The sequence below is a fragment of the Tachypleus tridentatus genome, chromosome 8 (assembly GCF_004210375.1).
Source record: "Tachypleus tridentatus isolate NWPU-2018 chromosome 8, ASM421037v1, whole genome shotgun sequence".
Taxonomy (NCBI): domain Eukaryota; kingdom Metazoa; phylum Arthropoda; class Merostomata; order Xiphosura; family Limulidae; genus Tachypleus; species Tachypleus tridentatus.
Genome location: NC_134832.1, coordinates 131541692 through 131562800, shown reverse-complemented (window position 1 = coordinate 131562800; position 21109 = coordinate 131541692). Strand labels below are relative to the sequence as shown.

The following is a 21109-nucleotide window of genomic DNA, read 5'->3' as shown; positions in this document are numbered from 1 at the left end:
TATCCCTTTAAGTGGTTAGTGGCAGATGGATCATTAAAACGTTTTATCTGATCCAACAAAAAGTGTATCCCTTTCAGTGGTTAGTGGTAGATGAATCATTAAAACGTTTTATCGGATCCAACAAAAACTGTATCCCTTTAAGTAGTTAGTGGTAAATAAATCATTAAAACGTTTCATCTAGTCCAACAAAAAGTGTATCCCTTTAAGTAGTTAGTGGTAGATAAATCATAAAATCTTTTATCTGGTCCAACAAAAAGTGTATCCCTTTAAGTAGTTGGTGGTAAATAAATCATTAAAACGTTTCATCTGGTCCAACAAAAAGTGTATCCCTTTAAGTGGTTAGTGGTAGATGAATCATTAAAACGTTTTATCCCGTCCAACAACAATTTTAAGTAGTTAGTGGTGAGTCACCAAAATGTTTTAATATTGTGTAACAAGACACAGGAAGAACCAAGCTAGGTTATGTAATTAAGGTTAGGTTATACTATTTTTGACTGGCTAAACCCTTTATACTTTGTTCCAGGTTCTTAATTTTCATGAGCTGAGGGAAAAGAAACCATTTTTATGTTGATATCTAATAGTTAACAAGCGCACCGTAAGTCATTTCCAAGTAAAGAAAGATATCTATCGGCTCAGTGTAACTTAAATGTTCAAGTTTATTGATTTACATATATTAATGTCTGGTAATGACCAGACTTATTAAACAAGTTAAAACAGGGTGTTACTACCTCTGATGGTTTACAATAAACATATAAAAGTCCTTGCGATGTATGATAAGTTTTGCTTAACATTTTTATCTTTAGTTATCAAAATTTCGCACTAAGAAAAAAACAGAATGTGTAAAATGGTAGTACATAAAAACTCAGTTAAATTTAGTAAAAGTCTGTAAATGTCTTCATAAGTCTATGGTAGTACAAATACATATTTATTGTCTTCTTTACTGAATAATATTTAAGTCATAGATTACATACGCTCAACATGTGTTAATTTCTTTATACAAATACGTATTTAATGTCTACTTTATTACAATAACACAGTGTTATTCAGGACTGCATTAAATTTGTCAGACATGTTCTAATAAACTTCCATAATATTTACTCACTATATTGAAACATGCATAATTAACTCTAATATCTATTATACATTTTACCAAATATCTGATTACAGTACAGAATTATTAAGTAAATTATTTACTTTTTCTGTGAGAATTCGCAATGGCCGACTGCATATACAGCATTTTCGTGCAGGTCTATATTACTGCATATACAGCGTAATCGTGCAGGTCTATATTTCTACATATACAGCGTTATCGTGCAGGTTTGTATTACTACATATACAGCGTTATCGTGCAGGTCTATATTACTACATATACATAGTTATCATGCAGGTCTATATTACTTTTAACTTCGTGAAAACATACAAAATTTTGTAATCCCCTTATTTACTTTTAATTTATTGTTTTAATTTGCTAACAAAATCTTTTTAATTTTGTTCGAAATATTGTGGCCATCCCTTTTAATATTAAGGTATCCCTTTTCGAAAGTTGCAGCTTAGCTAAGTGTAATATGAAGTCTAAGAAAAACAATTTGTGTTTGTTATTATAAATAATATTTCCAAAATGTATGTAAAAATAGTGGTAAAAAATAATATTTATTGTTGAAGGGGTAAACCAAGCGATACCTTCAAGTTAAGATCAGCCAAGGACATTACTATAATTATCCATACTGTGAATTCCCTTAATATCAAATTAAATCTTTCGCCATGATAGAAACCTCACAACATTCCAAAAAATGTATTGTTCGACTGTAGTGTAAATCATCCAACAATAAGCACGGCTTGCATTTGATTCAAACCTGACAACGAATGCTTGTAGGGGAGAATTCGACGTTCAGCTTCTTCCCAGATATGCTCAACCTGAAGAAATGGTTATGATCGTCCTGACCAAGGAACATAGTTTAAGTCATATAATGCTCTTTGAATCAATTTCATAAAAAATATTATTATTTCTATTTTTTTTACATTTTAGTCTTAAATAAAAAACAAACTTTACCGACCAGGACAGAAATACAGAATTGTAGGATATATATGATCGCCAGCAACGTCCATTTATACTCTGGATATTATTCGCCCTTCTAAAGGGATCAAATGATCTAAATTTTTCCAAGCAAAAGTTCCCACACTGTTCCCACTTAGCTATAAGAATTTGAATTCCCAAGACAACAGATGTGGTACCAAAGGGTATTTTCAATATCTTAACTCTACCGTTAGTGAAGAACACTGAAATGTAATTTATTAAACCACACAACATGTTCTTCGCTATTCACTGTTCAAGCTGGGTTCAGTAAACATCATGTAAGCCATGCTTCCCTGTTTGAATATGAGATAGCATTTTCATACACGTTCTCAACTGCCCTATGTTAATATTTATATTGTTCTTGGCATCATGCAATTGGAGATATATAAACTGGGGCACAGTCTGCCACAGCTCACATGTTTGCGCAATCATCTTTTCCCACGACCAATCACCAGTGGTTGGAGGGTTTTTCCTATAGTGACTGATGCACCCCATTTGGGTTATTAGTGTTGGTAGACTCTGGCAAAAAATATTTTTGAGCAGTTGGTCAGACAAATAGTACCGATTTGTTAACGACAGAAGTCACATTCAGTCTGAGCTGAATTCTTTTAATCTACGCAAACGTATATTGTTTATACATATTTATTAGATAGACGAGCACCTACATACACACTATTTCAAAAGTAAGGAATATCTTTACTGTTATCCATTATATTTGTAGATTAACCATGACATCACTACTTTCATAGGGTTCAAATAGCCTTTTTACTTGTCATATGCTTACTTTTCTAACACGCTAATTAATGTAATATTCCTCCAATGTATATGGTGAGAATTTAATTAAGTGGCTAATTAGTGTATTACAAGAGACCGTACTTCAACCAATTTCACTATAATTCTAAAACAGATAATTTAAAATGAAAAGTTTCCATCTTTCAAAGTTTGACCACGTCTCTGTACATCCCTGTGTTTCAGCGGATAACAGCTTATTAACCAACTCATGTTACATATTTCAAGTTGAATGGACCAGAATCTCTCCGTAAATAATTTTGGACACGCGAATAACTGAAATAAAAATAAATTTATCACAGTACAGGAACAGGTCTTGAAAGCCTCGAATATAACAGTTAAGTTTTTGTCATCTCAATAATAAAGAAACGTCGCAAATTTACGTTTCTACACTCGTTTTATGATAAAACAGTAATCTTAACGTAAATTATATCTATATTGACTACTTGTTCCTATTCGCATTCTTCAAAGAAACTTCCAGCGAAAAGGAAGAAGGAAAGAAAACGTCTTGTGAAAAATTTGACTCTCGTGAAATTTATAATTTTTGCACATGTGCTTAGGAACAGGTTAAAAGTGTGCCCTTAGTTTATTGTGAAAGAAGTGAGCATCGCGACTTTGACTTCATACCTGCTTAAAAATGCTTCTCTGGGAACGACATTTTAGGCCTATGTACTCCTGAGAGTCCGTAACCTTTTAACACAGATTTTAGATTTTACGTTCCGCGCGGTAACTGAAGGTTGCGAACTATCGATATAAACAGCTAATGGGTAAGTATCTTATTTGTTTCCTGCAATCTAAAGAGTGATAAACAAGAAAATTTAATCTTTGAATAATGGACAAATGTTGTGTCCACACTTAATTAGATCATCATATCTCTAAAATAACATCTTTACGATTTTCTTATTAAAAAGTTTCAAACAGTTGAGAATGAAAGAATACCTTCACGTATTGATTTATGATATTCCTGTTGTATGGTATTTACATCTTACTCCTTTTGAAAAGTATCCAGAATCAAACAACAAAGTCTCCTTCATACGGTGAAAGTATCTCGCTTTCTAAGAGGGCCGAGTCACAAAACCACTTGTTTGCATCTTATAGCATAATAGTGAACACTTGTGTATATACAAAACTACTCATTAAAATAAACGAAAAGTTCATGTAATAGAATATGAACTATAATTGTCATAATACTACATCAATACATAACACACACACAAAACGTTGAAAACTGTGCCTTCTTCGGTCTGTGTCACAAAATAAAGCATTTTATTAATTTCCTAGACATGCACTTAAAATCTAGGTTTACTTCAAAACTCACTATGCGGCTAAAATATTTGAATTAATCTAATTCAAACACATGTGTTTACTCATTCACTTGCAGAAGCAGAAGCAATACTCGTCTCCATAATTAAATATGGACGTTATGCTCTTGAAACGTTCAGAGTTTCACCACTAGGTGGAGTTCATTACTCGTATTTTAGTTGTTATGGATGATGGACTTCAAATACGTATAATATCACAAAGTAATTTATGAACTAAGTTGTTTCTTCGCAGTATGTGACATCGAGTATTGAACCGGTATATCGACGCTTGGCAGCAAGACGTAAGTATTGTAAATGTTAATACGTGATTTCTAAGATAGCTATTTCAAAATGATTGTCTTAATACGGCCTCCATAACGTCTCATCTGTGTGAGCATTTGTTGTTAAACTGAAGAATCCATTAGATGTCACTGACGAGTTTGAGTGAGACGGAACTTGGTTGTTGTTTTCTTCGTTGTTAGTTTCAGTATGGTTTACTCTGCCAATAAAGTTACGACCACGAGAGGTCGTCACATTATTCCGTCGAACAATCATTTCATTTCTTTGGCGTTGCGCGGCCAAGGACGCATCCACAACAGATCTGAGCTCGTTGCCAAGGAGATGAAGTGGATAAAAGAAGGACGGTGGCACAAAAGAGCTACTTGGGTATAAGTTCGTATTATTTCCATTGAGGTTGTTACCAGCAGAAGGGAACAGCCCATAACCACCGTGATTTACAGCAAAGAAAGGAGCGACCGTACTCCCAGATAGGAGTGTCATTGTTGTGCTGGGACTCTGTTGTGGGTTTAGCATTCCCTCGCCAAACATTCCGAAACCTTGACGGAACTCTGTCAGCCGATCAGAAATGCACAATTCATTTGCTTCTGCTGCTATTGAACCGTTACCTCTCGTGGCTAAAAAGGAATCTGTTTTTAAAGCCAAAGAGTTCTGCTGCTCGTGAGGAATTCCCATTGTTGATGTTACTCCCATGCGATCACAGAGTCCTGCAAAAAAGTTAGATTCAGTCAGTTCAAGTCTAACCTGAATTATTTTAATATGCACAGACATGTGTTGTGTATACACAACCAAGTGGGCCCGGCATGGCCAAGCGTGTTAAGGCGTGCGACTCGTCAGTCTCACTATTCGTTGGTAAAAGAGTAGCCCAAGAGTTGGCGGTGGGTGGTGATGACTAGCTGCATTCCCTCTAGTCTTACACTACTAAATTAGGGACAGTTAGCACAGATAGCCCTCTAGTAGCTTTGTGCGAAATTTGAAAACAAACAAACAAACACAACCAAGCAGTCATATTACAGCAATTTAAATTACTCTGTAATAATTATATAAACTTAAAGCTTCAAAACGAAGATAAAGCCTGGCATGGCCAGGTGGTTAAGGCAATCGACTCGTCATCGAGGTTCGAATTCCCGTCACACCATACATCCTCGCCCTTTCGGCGTGGGGACGTTATAATGTGACGGTCAATCCCACTATTCGTGGCGGTGGGTGATGATGACTAACTGGCTTCCCTCTAGTCTTACACTGCTAAATTAGAGCCGGCTAGCGCAGATAGTCCTCGTCTAGCTTTGTGCGAAATTCAAAACAAACCAAACCAAACCAAATGGAAGATAAAGGCCAGCTGAAGCTCATTTCGTAAAACAAATACTAAATAAAGAAACTATGGAGATACAGTTTTTGAAATGTTTTGCAAATATTTATAAAATATTAGTTAGAAAAATCACTGAAACATTCACAGAACCTATGAGATGCTTGAAATGATCATAGGTTCCGTGAATTTTTCAGTGATATTTTAAACAAACATCACAAGGTCTTGAATCTTTTTAGTTAATTATTCTTTACAATATATCAGGTCATCCCATAATTAATGTCCGAAAATTTAATACAAAAAGTGCATCGTCATTTCTGTCTTTGTAGAAGGCTTTAATGACTAAAATATGTAGTAGGGCATGTATAAAAATGTTCAGTCAAATGAAAGAAACTAACCCAACTGCACTTTCTTCAGATCATTAATCAAATAAACCCTTATGAAGATGGATGTGTCTGAGGAGCACATTAGGCATATAATGCTTTATGAGTTTAAAAAAGACAATAGGGCAACAGAAACTACACGAAACATTCAAGGTGTTTATGGTGCGGAGTCTCTAAATAAAAGAAAATGTAAAAGGTGGCTTCAGAAGTACAGATCAGGTAATTACAGCTTAAGTGATGCGCTACGTTCAGGTTGTCCTGTTGAGTTTAATGATGACTTACTGCTGGCTGCACTTGATGAAGATTATGGTGTAACAGTTGAAGAACTAGCACAGAAGCTTAATTCAACCCATTCAACATTTCATTGTCATCTGGAACAGTTTGGAAAGATGTCAAAACTTTGAAAATGTGTCTCCCATGATTTGACAGAAGCCAACATTAGAGCAAGAGTGAACATTTGTGAATATAACAAACCTTTTTTTTGACAGGTTAGTGACTGGAGTTGAACTGGAGATGCAGGTTAACTGGCTAAAGCACAGTCCAAAATGGACTTCTACCCTAGGAAAGTCTTGTTAAACGTTTAATGGGATATTATCGGTGTGATCCATTTCGAGTTGTTGCCACTCAATGTAACGATTACATCAGACTTCTATTGTCAAGTGAAAGTGCTTGAATGTTGCACTGAAAGAAAAGAGGCCTGCTTTGATCAATCTTGAAAGTGTTGTGTTACACCAGGATAATGCACGGCCCCATACAGAAAGGATCACATCTGCGAAAATTGAAAATCTAGACTGGGAAAACTTCCACATCCTCCTCATTCTCTAGACCTTGCCCCATCTGATGATCATCTATTCCGAAGTTTGCAGAACTATCTTGATGGAAAAGAGATTGGAACACATGAAGATGTCAAACTACCCTTTCTACATTCTTTTCCTCCAAACCCCAAGAATTCTATAGAAGTGGCATTCAGAAGCTTGTGAATAGTTGGCAGGAAGTAATTAACAATAACTGAACATACATTATTGATTAAATAACATTAAAAGCGTTTGAAATCCTTTCTCTTTTTCTGAACCTAAAATCGGGCATTACTTAAGGGATGATCTGATACAATACGATCGGGCGCTCTTTGTTTGGTAATATACTTAAAAGTTTATGTCGTATTTGCGGTTTGTTAAATACCTATAACACTATGTAACAAGATTTTTAATTTTTATTGTTCCTGGGCAAAAAGTGTTATTTTCCAATTGCTTATGCCTAAAGTAAATAGAAAAAGACCTATTTTTCTCATCAAACTTTGCTTTTGTGACCTTGAAGCGTATAACGAAAACATGAGGGGAGACTACATTTGGAGGCTGATACGTGAAAATAATTTACATTACAGTCGCAAATTTCGAAAAACTACTCACTTCTAAACATTTTTGTATAAATACACGTAAATCTCGATTAATATGTTGTTTTATTCAGACCTTATGTAAATGAAAATGTGCAAATTTGCCTGTTTTTGCATAGAGAATAGGATAATTTCTAAATTTCATTATCCAGATCACAAAAGCAAAGTTTGAAGGGAATAATGGCCATTTTATGTACTTTTACAACATAAGCAATTAAGAAATAACACATACTATTCAGGAACAAAATCTTTGTTACATTGTGTAATAGACGGATAACTTTTAAAAAGTCTACTAAAACAGTATCGTGTACTAAATCACTATTCTATAATAAATTAATTAAAACAATTTAATAGAGTAGTGAGAGGTGGAACAAACATATTACTATAATTCGTTGTTTAACTTTCTAAAGTAGCTAATTGCGACCATATTATAAGTAGTAAACAGTTTACTAAAACACTGTTAAAGTTGTAATAGATTTACTTTCGGAAAACATCTAATTTCAATTATATTACGAGTAAAGAACATTTTACTACAATTGTGTTAATAATACAATAGTTTTAAATAACACGAGTTTTAACACCAGTATCATATCTTTAAATTTACGCATGAAGAGATCAAACAATGCTTAGTAATTTTGCTCTTTATGTACGCTGGTATGTGTTTTATCTATCATCTGGATATTACTGTTGTTGTTTAGGTTGTGCAAAGTTACACAAAGAAGCTAGTTGCACTCTGTCCACTGCTTCCGTAAACTGAGCGTTGACCCACCCACCTAGGAGGGACTCGAGGATTAAATATACTGTAAAAAAAAATAATATTCAGGCCGGAAATTATATCAATAGTACTTATAAACCTTTTATAACATGACTACATAACCGGTTTTACTTCTTAATCGTAATTGCACCAACATAAGATGTTTGGTAAGGTTTCATTTTTCTTTTTCTCATCACTGCTTGAACTGTTTACTTTTATGTTTCCATAGCAAGTTGCTATTATGTTTGTTTGTTTGTGTTTTGAATTTCGCGCAAAGCTACATGAGGGTTAGCCGTCCCTAATTTAGCAGTATAAAACTAGAGAAAAGCAGTTAGTTATCGTCACCCACCGACAACTCTTGGACTACTCTTCTACCAACGAATAGTAGGATTGACCTTAACATTATAAAGCTCCTACAGCTGAAAGGACGAGCACGTTTAGCGTGACTTGCTATTATGGCTATAACACTTTTACTTAATAAATAAAATGTCACACCAGTTTAAGTCGATAAATACTTCTGCCGCATCATTTTTACCAATGATATCAAACAAGATATACAATGAGTTGTGCCCACTACTGGTATCGAAACTCCATTTCTAGCGATAAGTCTCCATCTCACCCATAACCCACTGGTTTTACATGTTTCTAGAATCGAATTAGCTGCACCAACGCTTACTCAGTGGTCCGGCATGGCCAGGTGAGTTAAGGCGTTCGATTCGCAATCTGAGGGTCGCTGGATTGAATCCCCGCCTCACCAAACATATTCGCCCTTTCAGCCGTGGGGGCGATATAATGTGACGGTCAATCCCATTATTCGTTGGTAAAAGAGTAGCCCAATAGTTGGTGGTGGGTGCTGATGACTAGCTGTCTTCCCTCTAGTCTTTCACTGCTAAATTAGGGACAGCTAGCGCAGATAGCTCTTGAGTAGCTTCGCGCGAAATTCAAAAACAAACAAACACAAGTGCGTTAAATGGATAATAAATTTAATGAAGAGAAACAATGTTTTTAGTAAAGACCTCAGGATCCCAAATTTCATGAAGTGCAACAATGTTTTTGGTAAACAATACAAACAAAAACATTCTTATAAAGGTTTTTCAAAATACCTGAAGTAAGCGAGTCCTGAGAATTCCCTCCTAAAATACCATTAAGCGAGAAGGATGACGGAGAACCATTGTAACCTTGTACTGTAGAAACTGACGACAGGTTTGATGGGTGATGTGGTGCGTAAAGGTTCCAGTGCTCTCCACCAGCTAGTTGAAAACGATGAATTGGATCTGAAAGTTATTTAAAATTCGTTTCAAATTTTTTGAAACATCTTCAGATCCATTCAAGATAGTTTTTTAGTTTAATCTATAATCTATTCCATACAACAGATGCTTCCAAATTTTACCGTAATACTAAGAGAGAGCAAAAACCATCAAAATAGAAGCACTAAAATAAAACACAAACAACACTAGGTAGTATAAACAAATCAACATACTCAGTAGGATCGATACCATCAGAAATAAATGATTTTGATGATTAACGTTTTCAATTAACACACTTCAAAAGATCGTATTTTGAAACATAAATGACATGAAATAATTCATAACAAATAATAGTTTGAAATTTAAATGACTTTGGATTATTTTAAAGAGAAACTGTACATGTACTTTGTTTTAAGTTAAGCACAAAGGTTCACAATGGAGTATCTGTGCTCTGCCCACTCACTACAAGTATTGAAACTCGGTTTTTACCTTTGTAAGTACGAAGACACACTGCTGTGCCTCTAGAGGTTTGTTATATGCAGAAGATGAAGAGAAACTGTTATTGTATTTTGGTTTAAAATTAATCTCACAAACAAACAGAATGGAAACATAACAAAACTTTCCTAATAAACAATTAATAGAGGTTTCGAAACCCATTATTGATAAATATTTCATGCAATGTATGTTTTGTTTTCTCGAGACTTCAGATGTGCAGACATTCAGTCATGTTTCCTCGTAGAATATGACAAAATAGCAACAAAAAAGAGGAGTAAAAATGTGATTGGCGTAAATAAAGTTAAAGTGTCACTAAAAACTGGGAAAAATGAAGTAAAGTGTGTCTGATATAAACAAAAGTTAAAGTGTGACGAAAAACAGGGAAAAATGAAGTAAACTGTGTCTGATATAAACAAAAGTTGGCGTAAATGTGACTAAAAACAGGGAAAAATGAAGTAAAGTGTGTCTGATATAAACAAAAGTTAAAGTTAAAGTGTGACGATATAAAAAACAGTGACTAAAAAAAAATGAAGTAAAGTGTGTCTGATATAAACAAAAGTTAAAGTGTGACTAAAAACAGGGAAAAATGAAGTAAAGTGTTGACATAAACAAAAGTGACATCAACAAAAAGTGTGACGAAAACTGGGAAAAATGAAGTAAACTGTGTCTGATATAAACAAAAGTTAAAGTGTGACGAAAAACAGGGAAAAATGAAGTAAACTGTGTCTGATATAAACAAAAGTTAAAGTGTGACGAAAAACAGGGAAAAATGAAGTAAAGTGTGTCTGACATCAACAAAAGTTAAAGTGTGACGAAAAACAGGGAAAAATGAAGTAAACTGTGTCTGATATAAACAAGAGTTAAAGTGTGACGAAAAACAGGGAAAAATGAAGTAAACTGTGTCTGATATAAACAAAAGTTAAAGTGTGACGAAAAACAGGGAAAAATGAAGTAAAGTGTGTCTGATATAAACAAAAGTTAAAGTGTGACGAAAAACAGGGAAAAATGAAGTAAAGTGTGTCTGATATAAACAAAAGTTAAAGTGTGACGAGAAACAGGGAAAAATGAAGTAAAGTGTGTCTGATATAAACAAAAGTTAAAATGTGACGAAAAACAGGGAAAAATGAAGTAAAGTGTGTCTGACATAAACAAAAGTTGAAGTGTGACGAAAAACAGGGAAAAATGAAGTAAAGTGTGTCTGATATAAACAAAAGTTATAGTGTGACTAAAACAGGGAAAAAATGAAGTAAAGTGTGTCTGATATAAACAAAAGTTAAAGTGTGACGAAAAACTGGAAAATAAAGTAAACTGTGTCTGACATAAACAAAAGTTAAAGTGTGACGAAAAACAGGGAAAAATGAAGTAAAGTGTGTCTGATATAAACAAAAGTTAAAGTGTGACCAAAAACAGGGAAAAATGAAGTAAAGTGTGTCTGATATAAACAAAAGTTAAAATGTGACGAAAAACAGGGAAAAATGAAATAAAGTGTGTCTGATATAAACAAAAGTTAAAGTGTGACGAAAAACAGGGAAAAATGAAATAAAATATGGCTAACATAAATCAGAGTTAAAATGTAACGGTTTGTTGCTTTGTATTAAGCACAAAGCTACTCAATGGACTATCTATGCTTTGCCTACCACGGGTATCGAAACCAGGTTTTTAGCGTTGTAAGTCCGCAGACATACCGCTGAGCCACTGGGGGGAAAAATGTAACGGAAAACACAAAAAAGGAAATAAAGTGTGAATAAGATAAATAAGAATTAAAGTGTGACTAAAAACACACATAAAAAGAGATAAAAATATGACTAAATAATTCTGTTTGTTTTTAAGAGCAAAGCTCGAGCACGAGCTGTATGTGTTGTATCCACTACGGGTATCGACACCCAGTTTTAAAGTTATAAGTCCGCAGACTTGCCCCTTTGCCACTTGTGGGGTGACTGAACAAAAAGAAGAGATAAATTTGACTGAAACACAAAGAACAGTTGAAGTGTGACTGTCGAAAGGAAGAGTTAAAAGTGATGGTAAACATATTTAAAGCTGAAAGTCCAAGTACATACGAAAAGAAGGTGAACATATAAACACCAAGGGGTCATATGACCCATCCGATCTCTAAACACATTTTCTAAACTATTTATCTACCAAACTGTGCTTAAAGCTCCATAACTTTGTTGGTTACAGAAATATTCACCAATATTAAAGCTGTTAGAGTCACCTAGCCGTTTATATTGAAAATTTGCCGAATTTATACTGAGTTTTACAAAATGTTCTAATTATCGTGCAAGTTGTAAGCCTTGTCGGAGGTGAATGATAGAGAAACAAGATAGTGATTCGATGGTTAAATACTGCATCTTTGTACTAAATGAAAATGTGAGTTTTTTCTGAGTCCAGGTACTCAACAGATAGTAACAACAGATGTTGACAGTCTCAGAAGACTTCACGTATTATGTATATCAACAGTCTCAGAAGACTTCACGTATTATGTATATCAACAGTTCTCAGAAGACTTTACGCATTATATGTATTAACAATTTATAAAATACTTTGACTATTTTGTATACTAACAATGTACAGCAGCTTACTTATTGTGTGTATTCACACTTCACAGAAGACTAATGATTTTGTGTATTGATATTGCACGGAAGACGTTGTTACTATGTACACTAATACTTCTCAGAAGGCTTTGCATATTATATACATCAATAGTATGCAGAAGACTTTACCTATTACATATATGAATATTTCACAGAATACTTTACGGATTATGTATATGGATATTTCACAGAAGACTTTACGCATTTTGTATATGAATATTTCATAGAAGACTTTACGCACTTTGTATATAAATATTTCACAGAAGACTTTACGTATTACGTATATGAATATTTTACAGAAGACTTTACGTATTATGTTTATGAATATTTCACAGAAAATTTTACGTATCATGTTTATGAATATTCACAGAATTTAAGTATTATGCTTATGAATGTTTAAGATAAGACATTATTATGCACATTGATACTTAACGAAATGATGTTTTACATATTATGTACATAAACAATTTATAGAATGTCTTACTAACTGTCAACATAACACACAGAGTTTCGAGTTTATGTTATTACCTTACTGGATTTTATGTTTTATATTTTGATAAAATATGAAACACGTGCTAGTCAAAATTATATTACTATTAACAATCCTCATGTCTCAGAGGGAAATATTGGGGCTTATAATTCTAACGACTGGGCAGAGTACTGATAATCTACTGAGTTCAACAACAAACAACTAGTAATAGTATCGTGACAAATTGTCCCACCTATTGGCACACCTTGGAGTCTACGAGGTATTTCAATAGTCCACTGTTCGGCGGTTTTCCGTCTCAAATGTTCCCACTCCCTGAGAGACTCCAAGAAAGGTAACCTTTGTCCAAAGGCCGTAGCAAAAGCCCTTAATTGTTGTTGTTGTCCTGAAAACAAAAATAAACAAACTATACCAGTCAGAAAAGATTGGACACGTAATACGATCATATCGATAATTCTAGAAACGGTCTTCAAATACATTTTGAATATTGAGAAACAGGAGTAGATTTATTAGAAAAGTAATCAATTTTTTTAAAACACAAGCATTTACAATATGATTTCACGTCACGATGGATATCTTTCTTGACCCTCGTGAAACAGCCAGAAAACGCGGTCCTTATTCGTTCCTCGTTGACTTAGCACTAACTCTTAAAGCTTAGAATGCTAAAAAAGTTGATTTCAATAGTCGTATTGGACAGAGCACAGTTAGCCCATTGTGTAGCTTTGTGTTTAAATACAACACTCCTTGTGTTAATCGGTAATTTTCGACTGCCCAAGGAACATTGGTAGGTATAAAGTTTATGCGCTCGTTTCGAATAAGGCTTGAAATACATCGGTGCAAAATATTATACAAAGTGGACTAGAAATTAGAAATATCTACAAATATACAAACGAAACGAGAGAAAGAGAAAGCTAAACATGATTATCAAAGACAAGTTAGTACAGCTAACTAATAATTACAATCTGTTTAATACAGAAAGGAAAACACAAGAAAAAGCTTGTAATAACAAGTTAAACTTGAAAACATTTTCATGTACCGCATCATACGGCAGCCCATCTTACCTCCCAGAAATTGATTCACAATTATCTTTTAAGTCTTATATAACTGTTCTATATCAGGATTTGTACATAATATTTCATTAGTAGGTATAATAATTTTCATATATCTTACTTGGTAATTTCAAATTTTATTTATCAAAACTTATCAAATTTGGAATAATTTAAGTGTCTTAGTGTCTTAATACTTCTAAAAAAAAGCGAGAACTAATACAGGCAAACTTGACTTTTGGGCACCCTCTGGGTATGGTCACAATAGCAAAAAAAAAGGGCACATGATCTTCCCAATTAAAGTTGTGACATTACAGACTAAAATGAAGTTTTTACCTTCAACCATCGTGCCGAATTCAGCCACTTTTATTATTTTATTTGTGACAATGTTTCATGATTCATGAAACATAATTGAATGAGGTTAATTTCCAACAGCCATTTATTTTTCAGTGTTGACTTTCAACACTGAAAATCTTTACATTACGATCTTTATACAATTCGAGTTTTGGTAGTGTATTCAATCAGATTTTCAGGTATCTTTGGTACACAGTAGTAATCTATTTCTTTAATTTACCTGGTCTACGTGTAAAGTCCACCTTGTGATGTATGGTATATTTACAAAGAGCAATTCCCAATGAGTTAAAAAATAAACCACTAAAGTAATTCGAAATTTCTATAGCTTAGCTCATAACAGTGCGGCTCCGGCATGGCCAGGTGGTTAAGGCACTCGACTTGTAATCGGAGGATTGTGGGTTCGAATCCCCGTCACACCAAACATGCTCTCCCTTCCAACCTTGGGGGCGTTATCACGTTTCCACTATTCGTTGGTAAAAGAGTAGCCCAAGAGTGGGCGGTGCCTTCCCTCTAGCCTTAGCCTGCTAAATTAGGGACGGCCAATGCATAAACCCGTCGTGTAGGTAGCTTTGCGCTAAATTCAAAACAAACCAAACCAATCATAACAGTGTAAAGTCAGGTGAATAAGGTCTATGCTCTAGCGATATTAATTTATTAAAACTTTAGTGAGACGATATTCGTGCCGTTAGTATGTTTGGTAAGCATTGCTATCATAATGATACTAAGTCACACAATCAGTCACTAGCAGCATCATCTTTGTGAATACGTTCAACACAAATGAAGGAAACGTAACTGGTAATACTGGTGGTCATCAGTAAGTACGGTTGACACGTTAGTAAAACACTAGTTTTATTAATATATACGGTAAGTACACTTCAAACACTAGCAAAGTAGATATGATTATTGGGTTAACAGAAAAACGTCAATGCTAGATTATATATTTGGTAATTATAGCTCATAGGATATCAGCCTCCCAGTATGTTTAAGGGCTTGCATCGCTAGAAACCGGGTTTCGATATTCACAGTCAGCACAGATCAATGTGCATCTCCGCGCTTAACATAAAAAAATATTAAACAACAATATCATAGACTAGAAAGACAGACATGGCCACCCAATAAATACTGAAACACTTCATTAATACAGTAGATATACCTGAGATAGAGAGGGCCAGGACACGCACTTATGCTGTACAGAAGCGGCAATTGGTCAATCACCGCAAACAGCATAATCGGCATGGATTTGACTATTTTTGGCCGAACCCTGTGAAAGTGTCCAAGTAAACCCGCTTACATGGGCTTTTTAACACAGATTTTGTATTAGGAACGGGGTGCAAACTCTCAGACAAGAACTATTGATCTCGATTATACAATATGTAAGCACGTTTTTGTCCTGAATGATGCAAAAAAGCTGCACTCCAAAGTACTGACTGTAGTTATATTTTGCCAGTTTTATGTATGGTTTCAAAATAAGCTGGCGTTCTTTCAAATAAGTTTAACACTAACGAAACAAATATATGGCCAACGGGTAATAATGAGACCACCAGTGCTACTAATGTAGTGTTCTGATTATACTACGTAGCTTTACTGGATGCGTTCGCTCCGCTGATAACAGCACGTTTATTTGTTGTGTTTTTTTTTAATTTTGCGCAAAGCTACACGAGGGCTATCTGCGCTGTCCGTCCCTAATTTAGCAGTGTAAGACTAGAGGGAAGACAGCTAGTCATCACCATCCACAGCCAACTCTTAGGCTACTCTTTTACCAACGAATAATAGGATTGAACATCACATTATAAACACTGATGTCAAGAAAACCCACTTGTAGTAAAATAAATATGCAAAAACGGCTCGTTTGGGTTGAGAAAATATTTTACATAGAAGAGCGAACAACGTTTTGACCTGGTCATCTTGGTTCATCGTCAGGTTCTATGTAAAATATTTTCTCAACCCAAACGAGCCGTTTTTGCATATTTATATCACATTATAAAACCCCCACGACTGAAAGGGAGAGTACATTTGGGACGACGAGGAATCGAACCCTCGACCCTCAGATTACGAGTCGAACACCTTAACTCACCTGGCCATGCCGGGCCTCAACAGCAGGTCTAAAAGATACGATTATCGTGAAACAACGTTGAATTACTAACGTCTCAGTTTAACTTTGCACATGAAAAATAGACTGGACAATAGTATACAACTCTGCAATATTCAACGACAAGAATAATACTTGTTAACCATATGTACCTGAGAACACAGTAAGATACAGAACCAAGAATTTTTATTAAAGGTACAAAGTGCATTTGCTCATTTTCACAAGCTCGAGACAAATTCAAACATCAAGAGTTAAGTCTGAACAGTCTTGAAACAAGTTTGAAAGTAACTGTCGTCACATGACCTAACTGGTCACTTTATTTCGACTTTCCTCGACAAAATTCACCGAATGGGCAGCTAAATGACGTGGATTCTTCTCACTGACCAGAAGGATAAAAGCATCTGTTATTCATAACAGATAAATGAAGACAAAGTAAGAGAGGCGAGACGATTCTAAAAGAAACCTTAACGGTCTGCTGAGCTACAGGTTTTGTGATAAATAAACTTGTACATATTCAGAATGAAATAATAAATTTAGAGTCAACACTAATGCTACATAAATGTCACACGAATATGTTTGCTAACTACAGTTCAAAAACTAGCAAAAGAAGCAAAATTAGTTGGTAGACATAAAAAACAAATCGTTGGTACTGAACATTTCCGTAACTGTGATTGTAATACTAGCGGAACTGACACGATCGTTAAGTAAAAATGAAAATATTACTTTTAATAATATTTATCTTGATGACAGCAATTTATCCCTTTCAATGAAAACTGTAAATTCATTTTTGCTTTTGGAAGCATACCATTGAATTGGTCCTAGTGTGGCTTAATACTTAGCTTATTCCGACTATGAATCCAAGGATTCATGGCTCGAGGCCCTGTTGCCTCTCATATGAGTCTTGCAATAGGGAATGTGTGTGATTTATAACAGTAATGGCCAAATTCCACAAAAATGTAAGACAAGAGTAGCTCAAGGCTTAACGATATGTGTTGTCAACTGCTTGTTTTCGGATATGTCGGTATCCCTTTAAATAGCTTAGCTCGAAAATTCTGAAACAAAGGCAGAAGTAACATTCAGTTTTACTCTTCTTTTTTTTTTATAGAAAAGTCAAACATCGAAAGAAATATTGTTTGTTTGTTTGTTTGTTTTTCCTTCACGTACTCTTCACGGACGAAATTTGTTTTAACTTCCGCTACGTGTGAGAACATTGACTAACAACATGGATACGGTATTTCTCAGTGATTTTGAAAATGCTCAGAATTAGTTCTAGTGCTTACTTCATGAGTTTTACGTAATCTATTAACCAACATATTCTAAAACTCGATCTCAAAATATCCCTACACATTGTTCAAGTTGGCCAACAGAGCCGCTAAAATAAGAAGGATTTGAAATAACAAGATCTCGTTCCCGGCTTCTTCATGAATAAGAAATTTTCTCCTGAAATTTGACTTCTTTAAAACACAGAAAGCTACTGATTCTAAAAACCTCTTCTCTTTGTCACATTCGTACGATAAAATTAATTTAACCTTCGATGTAAGAATTGCTTTAGGTTGCCACATCTAAGCGGAAACGGAAATGGTTATGAGTTCAGCTTACTCTTACTATTATGCTTATATGATGAAACAGATGTGGTTTTAAATAGTATAATTACTTTCGTCTGCCGTATCTAAGTGATAAATAAACCATAGCCGACCCCCAATTTTATAAGTTCCTGCCTGTCTCGCCCAGATCATAAATGTTGGTCATTGATTCATATATATGTACCTGGGGGGTAAATTCAATATGCCCATCGAGTGATTTGTGTAACCACTTGTTTAACAGTTCGAATCAAAAACAGGTTAGAGTTTATTCGGGCTAATTAATCCACAATGTCTGTAAATTTATATACTTTCTTTCTTCTTAAAATTCTATTTTAAATTCAAAAACCACGTTACTAAGAAGAAAGAAATTCTGATGTGACAAAGGTTCCAGTATCGGAATGTCTGTTTCGAAGCGCAAAGCTGCACAGGAGTCTTCTTCGCTGTGCCTATTGCAGGGAGGATCGACCCCAGATTTTAACAGTTATAAGCCCTAAAACTGCCGAGTACTTCAGCATCGGAATGGTGTGAGGACTTAAGATTCAAGAAACCAACATTCGACATATGACTTGCTTCTCCTTATAGAAACTGAGTAAAAGATAAGTTAATGTTGTCTCTCAATAACTTCTGTGATTTTGAGTTCACCATTTCTTCGTTATGTAAAATATGAATATGTTGAGCAGAATTAAACAATCAATACACATTTTACAGGATGCATTTTTTAAAAAATTACTGTAAACTCAAGCCACAAGCACTTACGTATCATTTCTTATCTACACGCTGTGATCCTTGACAATCCAGTTACAACAACCTCAGGCCATATGCAAGTATACGTTTTACTCTATCTGTTTGTTGTGATCATGGGAATTCTCTCGTTTTATGGTTATTATTTAGATATTTTATAATGTATTAAAAAACACGGCGCTAACCTCTACTTATATTCCTATAAGGCGAAAACAATCACAGACCTCAAGGTTCAAGCATAATTATCTTTATAATTTAGAACTGGCCACAACCAGTTAGCAGCATCCACCTTCTACACCTCTACTCTTAACTAGATAATGGGACTGGCTGTCATATTTATAACTTCTCCACAACTGAAAATGCGGGACGTGCTGAAAGTCACACAGTGGGATCGAACCATGCACCACATTCTGATTCATATCCTGACACACCAACCTATAGACACGTCTGGCTCATCTGTTAATTATAATTGGCTCGGGTTTTTCTAGTTTGTTTGCTTTATAAACCACATTTATTATTTATATTGCTGTGTGGTATTACAGCAAAACCTTGTACAAGTTCTACAGTTACAACAAACACACACAAATTAAATCATATACCAAATCGTTTCTACGTGACAATATCTTATCTGTTTTACGTATTATATAACGCCATACATGTTACTCTTAAGTCTGACAACGCGGCTATTTTAAAATCCATTGGCACCACTGCTATGTGCAACGTGTATTTAGCCTCTAAAAAATGGTTTGGGTTTCAAAATCATGCTCATATTAGACATACAAATGTTAATGATACCGCTACTAATAAATAAAACGATTTGGGGAAATGATATGTAGTTGTTTCAACAGGACACTATGGCAAACGTGAACTTTTAATAGTAATACTATAAATGGATACTAGATGCCACTGCATTGGTATCACGGTAAAGTAAAATGTATCATGTACCCAAACAATAACCTCTTAGTGAGAACAAAAACTGAAACATTCTGTGTGTATTAAAAAATACTAAAAATCTTTTGCAATTAATATGTCATACGTTCTTACTGTTACTATTAATCTGGAAGGAGAAGATTATGAAAAAGAGTGCTAGTCTTAAAGAAGTATGAGTGCTAGTCTTATAGAAGTATGTGTTGAAAATGTGATAACCAGCAGTAACATTTCCCACAATTACTGGTTTTCTAAAAAGAAGTCAGAAAAACTCATCACCGTTACGGTTGTACTAAAAATAAGTTTTATAGAGAGATACCCACAGTTACTGATCCACAGAAATAAAAACATCGTTATTGTTCTTCTAGAAAAATAAATAAATAAAGGCCAAACAAAGAATCACCATTACCGCTATAAAAAAAAATGTTCAAAGATATCCACCATTACTAATTGTTGTGGAAAAAGTCCGAAGAACGGCCTGGCATAGCCAGATAGTTAAAACGTTCGATTCGTAATCTCAGGGTCGCGGGTTCGAATCCCCGTCGCACGAAACATGCTTGCCTTTTGAGCTGTGGGGTCGTTATAATGTTAGGATCAATCCTACTATTCGTTAGTAAAAGAGTGGCCCAGAAGATGGTGGTAAGTGGTGATGACTAGGTGCCTTCTCTTTATCTTAAACTGCTAAATTAGGGACGGTTAGCGCAGCTAACTCTCGTGTAGCTTTGTGCAAAAAATAAACTCTGAAGGAAGACAAGCACTGTTACTGTGCTAAGTAAAGAATCATCGTTACATTTTGTCGAAAAATATTATAAAGAAACATAAGTATCATTACTTTTTAAAGAGAAACAAGCACCCGTAGTAATATTCAGAAGAAAAAAAAGTCCAAAGAACTATAAACACCATTAATGTTATAGAAAAAAAACGTCCAAAGAAATAAAACCACTGTTACTATTTTTTTAGAAAAAGTTCAAAGTAAGATAAGCACTGTTACTCTGCTCAAACAAAGTTTAGAGAAATATAAGCACCCCTAATTTTCTAGAAAAAAAAAGTCCAAATACAAATGATCATTGTTATTGTGCCAGAAAAAAAGTCCAAGACAGATAAACACCGCTATTATTTTTCTAAGAAAGTGAGAGGTCCAAATAAAAATAAGCACTGTCATTGTTCTATAGAAAGGTTAAAAAATAGATAAGCACTGTCATTGTTTTATAGAAAGGTTCAAAACAAGATAAGCACTGTCATTGTTTTATAGAAA

General features: G+C 34.5%; 1 protein-coding gene across 2 annotated transcripts in view; it reads right to left on the bottom strand.

Annotated features, from left to right (window-relative positions):
• Positions 1-4020: 4020 nt before the first annotated feature.
• Positions 4021-21109, bottom strand: part of LOC143223504 (uncharacterized) — a 42031-nt gene continuing 24942 nt past the window's right edge. For both annotated transcript variants that reach the window (XM_076451574.1, XM_076451575.1), the window contains exons 3-5: positions 13350-13499; positions 9398-9568; positions 4021-5168 (exon numbers count right to left, since the gene is read on the bottom strand). In XM_076451574.1, coding sequence (XP_076307689.1) covers positions 4525-5168; positions 9398-9568; positions 13350-13499 — 965 coding nt within the window. In that variant the 3' untranslated portion in view covers positions 4021-4524. The remainder of the gene's footprint in view (positions 5169-9397; positions 9569-13349; positions 13500-21109) is intronic.